This window comes from Diaphorina citri, unplaced genomic scaffold (assembly GCF_000475195.1).
Source record: "Diaphorina citri unplaced genomic scaffold, Diaci psyllid genome assembly version 1.1 scaffold2699, whole genome shotgun sequence".
Taxonomy (NCBI): Eukaryota; Metazoa; Arthropoda; class Insecta; order Hemiptera; family Psyllidae; genus Diaphorina; species Diaphorina citri.
The window spans coordinates 1-9,874 of NW_007380116.1; the positions used below are offsets into that span (position 1 = coordinate 1).

Genomic DNA, 9,874 nt, shown 5'->3' on the forward strand with positions numbered 1-9,874 from the left:
CCCAGTCGGCCATGGAGGTAGGTCTATCCATGAATTCATTCCTGAACAAGGAATCGTAAAACAAACATCAGAGCAGTCATTTTGGATCTGAACGCTTCACGCGTTGTACCTATGTAGGTACCTGCCTACCTGGTTTGTTTTACTTCGATATCCATTTTTTAGTAGATTTTCAGGGATTGGTTTTTCTAATCACTCATTTTCAGTAGTGTTCTGAAGTGTGGTCATTTGTTCATCCCGTCCTAGTTAGTATCCTAAACAGATAAGGTTGGAAAGACTGACTTTCTCCTATCTTGTCCTCATTCTCTCTTCACTTTCGTTAACAATAAGATCTTAGTAGTTACATCCCTCTATAAACCTCTTCGCTAAAAAAAGTCGTACCGTTCTGGCTAGATATTTGGCCATTATTCGCACGTTTTTTTTCACCCGCACCAGCTTAAGTTTGGCCTGCATTATCCAAATATAAGGCTAGGACCAGCTAGTCTCCTCTTCACACTCCATGTCGAGTCAACATACGTCACTCTTCTTGATCAGCATCGCGTGCTGCTTCGTTCTCTCACAAGGTCATTCAGCACAGTCTGATGCTGACATCTCCAAATGTCCGTATCACACCGGTAACAAACCAGCCAGGGAGTCTATAGTGTCAATCGTGGCGGACGAAAATGAACCAAAAACGACAGCAAAAAACGCCGAAGACGCCCATAAATCAGATGCTGATCGAGAAAAAGACGCCCATATCAAAGAAGGTCAATGTTCCAGGCCTGATAATGAAGATGTCCAATGTGAATCAGCACCTCAGCATGACAATTTCAAAGATGTCGAAAAATCAGAACCGAATAGTAAAAATGTCAAAGATGTTCAACCTGATTCAGTTGATCAAGAAATTAAAGGTGTCCAAAAATCAGCTCCAAATACTGGAAATGTCAAAGATGTTCAACCTGAATCCGCTGCTAAGAAAGAAATCCACAAAGATGTCCGAAAATCAGCACCAAATTCTGAAGAAATCAAAGATGTTCAACCTGATTCAGCAGCTGACCAAGAAATCCACGAAAACAAAATGGTGACTCCTTCTTACCAGTACGAATTACCGGTAGAGGCTGTCCCCGATGGTTATCAAACTCAGAGCAAGGTGATTGCCATTCTGGAGAAATACCCAGAAGTGGAGGATCTGCTGAAGGTAGAGCGAGAAATGCTGAAGTATGTGAAACAGCAAATAACGCAGGAGGAGGAACATTTGGATCAGCTTGACAAGTAAGTGAGTGAGTGAGTCAGCAGATAGAACAGGGGGAGGAACATTTGGATCAGCTTGACAAGTAAGTGAGTGAGTGAGTGAGTGAGTCAGCAGATAGAACAGGGGGAGGAACATTTGGATCAGCTTGACAAGTAAGTGAGTGAGTGAGTCAGCGGATAGAACAGGAGGAAGAACATTTGGATCAGCTTGACAAGTAAGTGAGTGAGTGAGTGAGTGAGTGAGTGAGTGATTGAGTGAGTGAGTGAATGAATGATTGATTGAGTGAGTGAGTGAGTGAGTGAGTGAGTAAGTGAGTGAGTGAGTGAGTAAGTAAGTAAGTGAGTGAGTGAGTGAATGAGTGAGTGAATGAATGAGTGAGTGAGTGAGTGAGTGAGTGAGTGAGTGAGTGAGTGAGTGAGTGAGTGAGTGAGTAATTGAGTGAGTGAGTGAGTGAGTGAATGAGTGACTGACTGACTGACTCTCTAACTAACTAACTGATGAGTGAGTGAGAAAGTGAGTGAGTAAGTGAATATTAATGAGTTAGTGCTAACCTTACGTACGGGTTTCTTGAACAACGTTTCAGCAAATCCGTTTCACTAGTGTGCATTGCGCCTAACAATGGAGTCCTTGTCCCTAAATTAAGTTCACTGAAGAGAGAGAGAGAGATTTTTTTTTTTTTTTAGTACCTATTTAAAATATATTTCCGTTCATTCCAGGAATCTCAACTATTGGCTGACGGTGTCCAACTATTCAGTAGAGGATCCTGAAAATTACCTCTCTGTCTATCTAAACTGTTTTCATCTACTCAGGAGATTGGCGTTTGATATTGACCGCGACATTTTGAATCATAGTCTACGAGACGCGCAACTGCCTCATAAAGGTAAGGTCCGGTGCCAGAATGGACGCGTAGACGCGAGACCTTGAGTAGCGCGTAGTCGGCTGCAAAACCAAGCTATGAAAATGACATAGAGTTTGTAGAGGGTCTCTATCATTTTCATAGATTTGGTTTTCCAGGCGACTATAACGTTCTACTCAAAGTCCCGCGTCTACGCGTGCAGTATTATACCAGCCTAAAGTGCCAGCCTAGTTCGCTTGAGAGTGTCTGTCTTGTAAGCGCTAGGTTGCGGGTTTGATTCCCACCCGGGGAGGATTTCATCCATAAGTCTCAGTGCAATAGTCCTAAATTAAAATGGACGCGGCACACAAGGGATCAGGAAGAGAGACAGATAAGGTTTGTCCTCGAAACGGCTGGCTTTCTCCTAATCCTGTCTTCCTTCACTCTTCACTTTCGGGACGATAAGACCTTAGCAGTTACGGATACGGATCCCTCTATCAAACCTCCTTAAAAGAAGAAGAAGAAGAAGAAGAAGAAGAAGAAGAAGAAGAAGAAGAAGAAGAAGAAGAAGAAGAAGAAGAAGAATCCATAAGTTCCTAGACAGATAAGGTTTGTCCTCGAAACGGCTGGCTTTCTCCTATCCTGTCTTCCTTCTCTCTTCACTTTCGGGACGATAAGACCTTAGCAGTTACGGATACGGATCCCTCTATCAAACCTCCTAAGAAGAAGAAGAAGAAGAAGAAGAAGAAGAAGAAGAAGAAGAAGAAGAAGAAGAAGAAGAAGAAGAAGAAGAAGAAACCTTCAAATGATCTCCCCTCTGTACCTATAAGTATCTCCCCTCTGTACCTATAAGTACCTGCCTCGGTAGCGTAGTGGTCAAGACGCTCGCCTGGTAAACAGGAGAGCGTGGGTTCGATCCCAGCCGAGGCATTATCCTGTCTCCCTTCGCTCTTCACTTTCGGGACGATAAGACCTTAGCAGTTATACGGATACGGATCCCTCAATCAAACCTCTCAAAAAGAAGAAGAAGAAGAAGAAGAAGAAGAAGAAGAAGAAAAACCTTCAAATGATCTACCCTCTGTATAAGTATTATCAACAGCATGCTAGTGCCGACACCACCTGAAGTGAACGGTCACCTCTGAACCGCGCACGTTACTTAACCTGAGTGTTCTTCATTTCAGAACTACATCAGTGGGACATACTCACAGGAGAACATCACTTGTTGAACTTCCTTAACACAACACAGCTGGAGATTGAACAGCTGAAACATATTGATGGTAAGAGTCGATAAAAAACCTTTATATAAAAAGATAAAATATGTACTTAACAATATTATTGTAGAGATAAAATGATCTCCCCCCTGTACCTAAGTATTATGTACAGCCTGCTAGTCAGCTAGTGCCAACACCACCTGAAGTGAAGGGTCACCTCTGAACCGCGCACGTTACTTAACCTGAGTGTTCTTGATTTCAGAACTACATCAATGGGACATACTCACAGGAGAACATCACTTGTTGAACTTCCTCAACACAACACAGCTGGAGATTGACCAGCTGAAACATATTGATGGTAAGAGTCGATAAAAAACCTTTATATAAAAAGATAAAATATGTACTTAACAATATTATTGTAGAGATAAATTGGGTTACTTCCCCTGATTTAGGCTGTTGGAATGCAATATTATAGTATCCAGCTTCCCGATATAGAGTTCAATATTAAGGTGCCGGAACCCAGTCTTCAGATTAGGCTTCCGGCACTCTACTTTTTTTTCTCAGTGTGGGAGAGGTTAATGTGAAAAGGCGCTGGGTAGTGTCGCTGACCTTAGGGTAAAACCCCCGTCACAAAACGTCCTTAGTCCCCTGACTTTGTCAATTCGATTTCCGCTGACTTACCGTTTTTTTTTTTTTTTTTTTTTTAAAGATGAGGGTTCCACCGCCATTTACGTTTCGTGAGCTCACGTGAGTGTGAACTTGAGGTCAGTGTGTTTCTTTCTCTTAGCATGCTTAGAGATTAACAAAATTGAGATTGCAGACCCAACTCTATAAGAGTAGATACTTTTAGTACCAAGCTATTGTGATTATAATTACAGTTTTAATTGCTATGCACCTGTAACAGTACCTACTATAATATGTACAGGTAATAAATTATTATAAATTACCTACTTGACTAGCTGTTCAAATAGACCTAGGACCTTCGGGCTTCATTTTTCTCTTTTATTGTCCACAATCATAAGGGCCGAAAAAACTTCGACCCCAACAGGAATCGAGAACGAGACCTTTGGCGTGCAAGCCCAGTGTGATGCCCAGTCGGCCATGGAGGTAGGTCTATCCATGAATTCATTCCTGAACAAAGAATCGTAAAAAACAAACATCAGAGCAGTCATTTTGGATTTGAACGCTTCACGCGTTGTACCTATGTAGGTACCTACCTACCTGGTTTGTTTTACTCCAATATCCATTTTATAGTAGGTAAGTAGATTTTCTGCAATTGGTTTTTCTAATCACTCATTTTCAGTAGTGTTCTGAAGTGTGGTCATTTGTTCATCCCGTCCTAGATATTATCCTAAACAGATAAGGTTGGAAAGACTGACTTTCTCCTATCCTCTCCTCATTCTCTCTTCACTTTCGTTAACGATAAGATCTTAGTTGTTACAGTTCCCTCTATCAAACCTCTTCGCTAAAAAAAGTCATACCGTTCTGCCTAGATATTTGGCCAATATTCGCACGTTTTTTTTTCACCCGCACCAGCTTAAGTTTGGCCTGCATTATCCAAATATAAGGCTAGGACCAGCTAGTCTCCTCTTCACACTCCATGTGCACAAAGATTTGTCAGCAATGCTGATCCGAGAAGCCAGGGAGAAATATCCACTGACGGAGTAGATCGAGTCAGTCAATGAAGCAGCAGGAAGATTTCAAGTCAGCACATGGACTTCCCGAGGACTACCCTAACCAGCCTAGCCAGCTTGGAGTTTTCAAAGGGTGCTCTCTGCTTTTAAAGAACAAGCACAAGTCCTCACGATGGTTCAGGTCGAGCCAATTGGACAGGGCTAGCTACAGCTGAAGCCGCTACAACAACAACAACAACTACAACAGCAGCAGCAGCAGCAACAACAACAACAACATTTCGAGCAATGATAAATTCAAGTCAGCAGCTGAATGAAGCAGATTAGAATCTCTCAAAGAAGATCACGTTTAGTTTAAGTCACAGAATGTCCGTTTTCCTTTAAATAACGCTTCACTGTGAAAACGGGATGCTCTGAGGTTCACACCGTTCACAATAAAATTGCCACTTTTTCTGAATCAAAGAGAATAGAATCATAGGGGGCACGGTTGGTCCAGTGGTAATGCGCTTGCTTGCCATGCAGAAGGTCCCGGGTTCGAATCCCACCATCGACAAAAAATTGTACCTATTCGTTTTTCGATTGCAAATATTTCAACGGGTTACTTTCTGGTGTTCTCGTGTTGACCCAGCACCCTCAATGGGAAGTATTGTGTCTCTTCTCGCCCATCTGATGAAAGGCATACTACGGCATGCTATGACACAGACCACATGCGTCTAATGTAGCAGTTGTTTCATTGCTACGAAATAAAAACGGCGGTGGAACAATCATCTTTTTTTTTTAAATCAATATCACCCAAGTAAGCGCAACTGATTTTGGAAAGCAGCAAAATAAATATTTGGCAGCTGACTGATTTAAACTCATGTCTTCAGAGGCTCCTTTTTTAAGTTTGATGGATACCTATAATAACTCTAGATCAAAATAAGGAGGTAATCTTTGATCAAATTAAGATCTTGGATCTTAGATCATCAGAGCAATTAAGCCCAAGTTCTAGAATTCCTTTGAGCAATTCTGAAATTCCGACATGAAGTCATTTCTCTGATTCCTGCCAAGCTAGCTACCTGGCTTTGTTCTGAAATTCTTAGCGGGGTTCTGAAATTCTTTCAAGCGATTCTCGAGTTTCTGACACAATTCCAAAATTCTTCTGAGCATTTTTAGTTTTGGGGGTGGCCGGCCCTCTTGGACCCAAATTTTCGGACCTTGACGTACAGTAAATGAGAAAAATGAAGCTCGAGGGGGCCCCCCTTAAATACAGCCCTGGCATATTGGTACTCAGGTACCTATACTAGAAGGTTATCAATTAGAAAAAACTTTAACTCGAGCGAAAAAAACCCAAGAACGTTGACCCCTTCTGTGGATGAAGATCGGAATTTTACGGAGAAGAAGAACAAGAAGAAGAAGAAGAAGAAGAAGAAGAAGAAGAAGAAGAAGAAGAAGAAGAAGAAGAAGAAGAAGAAGAAGAAGTGAAAAAATTACAACAAACGAAAAAATAGAGATAAAAAGAGAGAAATAAAAAAACTAAAATTGGGGCAGTTCAGAAATCTCAGATTACCTTGGACGACCTTGTTCTTAGCAAGTTTGTAGCAAGGTCGCTCGAGAAGAAATGTAACATGGGGCCCGTTGTCAAATGAAATAATTCTGGGTAGTAGTCTTGCTTTCCCTTGCTGGTTATATTAGCAAAGGTTGAGTGCCAAGGAAATGAGCTTCAGAAGGCGGCAAATAGGTAGCCTCAAAAGAAAAAAAACAGGTCTTCAGCCCGAAGTGCATCCATTCATAAAATTTTTGCAGACAAGATCAATTGTCAGCCCAAAGCAATCAAACCATGACTGATTGAGAGGCTAATGGCGAAAACTACCGACCCCGTCCGAACAAGGGAAAAGAAGAAGGATTTTTTTTTAGAAAGACAGGAGAGGAGAAAGCTAGCACTTCCGAAAACCTTATCTGGTTAGGGCAAAATCCATCCTGGGCGGGAATCCCGCGACCCGCGATCTATTGCTAACAAGACAGACACGTTATCATCCAAGCTATAACCAGGCTGGCTTGCTTTAGATTACTTTTGGAAACCGTCAAACTTTTTGGCAACTGACCCCACACTAATGAATCTCTCAGATTTTGCTTTGGAGCCAACCAGTACCTATCCAGTACCTAGGGGCCATTTACCTTTCTTAATCTTTAATGAGATTTGTAATGAGCAACTTCCTCATATCTTTCTAGTATCTTTCTTTTTTAGAATCTCAAATCTGGAATTCGGATCTCATAACTACCTACTTATCTAGCTATCTATCTTCCTGTACTGATGTTAAAAATTTCGCCTAATATCAGATATACAATGAGAAAAAAAACTAGGGTGCCGGCAGCCCAATCGGGTGACTGTGGGTTCCGGCACCCTTAATATTGAACTCTATATCGGGAAGCTCGACACTATAATATAACATTCCAACAGCCTAAATCAGGGGAAGTAACCCAATAATAGAGTTCTTCCACCCTAAACTTGTGGCACCCTGTCACCATTTTTTTTTCTGTATTAGGTATGGAATTTGGCCTGGCGCATTGCCGTGAGCCCTGCTATTGGGATCTAATTTTCGGTTAGATTCTGCGGTGTGGAGGAGCAGAGAAACAATATTTAAGGCTGAGATTCGAACCCGGTACCTTCTGCATGGCAAGCAAGCGCCACTGGACCAACCGTGCCCCCAATGATTCTATTCTCTTTGATTCCAGCCTAGTTAGCTTGGAGGGTAGCGCGTCCGCCTTGTAAGCGCTAGGTCGCGGGTTCGATTCCCGCCCGGGGCGAACTTTATCCTGAACGGATAATGTTCGCTCTCGGACCGTCTCGCTTTCTCCGATCCTGTCTTCCTTCTTCGCTTTCAGGACGATAAGGCCTTGTCATTTACAGTTCAATGTATCAAACCTCTTCGAAAAAAAACCTCTCTGGCGCGCTAGATCTGGTAAGCGCAAATTATAGCGCAGGATATAAATCAGCGCTACTCAAATGTCCGAAGTGCAATGACCTCTTCATTCCAGTCTCTGACTCCAGCAGTCTACAACTCTGCCAATTCCTGGACTGGTTTTACCATTACACATTGGATGATACCGCGGTAAACTGTGGATGACTCATCCTCCTGATGAAGAAAAAAGAGGAGGAAGAAGAAGAAGAAGAAGAAGAAGAAGAAGAAAAAAAAATGTAAAAGAGGATCGGATTTTGCTGAAACAGGATCTAAAGTTCGTTCGAACGACCTTGTCAAGGACGCGGTCAGGATTTCGGTACCAGTTACTTATTGGCACGTCCTTCATGTATAGGAGAGGGCGGAGAGAGGTCAAAGCTTTAATAAAGGATGAGTCACCCACGAATGAGGAAAAGAAGAGAAAATAAAACGGTCGAAAAAGAAGAGAAGAACAGGAGGAGAAAAAGAGAAGAAGGTAATAATTAAGAAAAATCAGATGGAGAAAGCAGGTGAGGAGGAAGGGAAGAAGAAAGAGGAGAAAAATAAGAAGAAAATGAAGAAAGAGAAGTTGAAGGAGAGAAAGAAGAAGGAGGAAGAGGAGAGAATATAGAATGAAAAGAGGGCGAAGAAGACAAGACAAAAATGACATGAAAAGTTTGTAAAATCAGCTATTGAATAGGAGGAATATTTCTACGGGTTACTTTCTGGTGTTCTCGTGTTGACCCAGCACCTAAATGGGAAGTATTGTGACTCTTCTTGCCCATCTGATGAGAGGCATACTACGGGATGGCCATATGTTACGACACAGACCACATGCGTCCAATGTAGCATTTGTTTCATTGCTTCGAAATAAAAACGGCGGCGAAACACTCATCTTTAAACCACAACAACTAAAAACGGATTCCTAAATTTCAAGGTGTCATTATAGGAACTTTTTTTTTTTTTAAGAGGTTTGACAGAGGGAACTGTAACTGCTAGGGTCTTATCGTCCCGAAATCGAAGAAAGAATGAAGACAGGATAGGAGAAAGCCAGCCGTTCCGAGAACGAACATTATCCCATCAGGATAAAATCCGCCCCGGGCGGGAATCGAACCCGCGGCCTAGCGCTTACAAGGCAGACGCACTATCAACTATATAGGAACTTTAATTAAATAAATTAGCATCAGGAAACTGGGAAAGTCCAGACTTTGAATTTTTCAGGTAAGTACCGACTACCGACTTACTTATTTACTTACATAGAGTAGGGTACCTACGTGAGTCATTGCTCCTCGAAAGTTCTGCAAGTGAGTCATCATGCAAATTCCAAACATACCCAATTACCTATAGCGAATTTTCAAATTTTTGTAATTTTTTATTTAGTTGTTCTGATGATGGCCATAGTAGTGGTCGAAATATATCAACTCGTCTGTCCTTCGTGACATAGATATGGAAATTGGTTTGCTCTTCGAAACCAATAATTACGGACTGGATTCTTCGATGTCACCTAAAATATAACATCAGATTGGAATGAAGGATGTTTTTTGACACTTTCGAAAAAAATAAATATAAATAATAGGTAGGTAAATAGTTAAGTTAGAAAGACAAGTTATTGCCCGGTTTCAATAAGTAGATAGTTAGATACCTATCTATTTACCTGTACCTAAACCAACCTCAGTGGTTTAGTGGTTAGCACGGTGGACTCTGGATCTGGAGGTTGGTGGTTCGAGTCCTAGTCAAGTCATTAAATTTAGCGTAGTTTATCAAGCGAGGAAGGACATTTGTGACAAGCATTTAATGCTCAACACAATTAAAATTCCTTTTACCTGTACCTACAGGGGCCAGTCTAGTTAGCTTGGAGGGTGGCGCGTCTGCCTTGTAAGCTCTAGGTCGATAAAAGTAAGATTAAGTATTAGGTAATTATGAAAAGAAAAAAGTTAAAAAACAAGATGACATCAATAAAATTGTATCTAATATCTACGGACATACGAGTAGTTAGGTACCCTCCCTCAGTATTGATTGATGTCTATATAAAAAGTGTCTTCACCAATTTC

The 9,874-nt window shown here is 41.6% G+C and overlaps 1 protein-coding gene across 1 annotated transcript; it reads left to right on the forward strand.

Moving 5' to 3' along the window:
- The first annotated feature begins 176 nt into the window (after positions 1 to 176).
- Positions 177 to 3,646, forward strand: LOC103519389. The gene is made up of 3 exons (XM_026830912.1): positions 177 to 1,248; positions 1,945 to 2,108; positions 3,537 to 3,646. The coding sequence occupies exons 1-3, from the start codon at positions 497 to 499 to the stop codon at positions 3,644 to 3,646; spliced, it is 1,026 nt and encodes a 341-aa protein (XP_026686713.1). The 5' UTR covers positions 177 to 496.
- The last annotated feature ends 6,228 nt before the right edge of the window (positions 3,647 to 9,874 follow it).

Bases quoted from the DNA above. Each gene is read 5' to 3' on its own strand.
- LOC103519389 (XM_026830912.1), top strand. From the start codon at position 497: ATGTCGAGTCAACATACGTCACTCTTCTTGATCAGCATCGCGTGCTGC. The intron at 1,249-1,944 runs GTAAGTGAGTGA...CGTTCATTCCAG, and splicing joins CATTTGGATCAGCTTGACAA to GAATCTCAACTATTGGCTGA. The intron at 2,109-3,536 runs GTAAGGTCCGGT...TCTTGATTTCAG, and splicing joins CGCGCAACTGCCTCATAAAG to AACTACATCAATGGGACATA.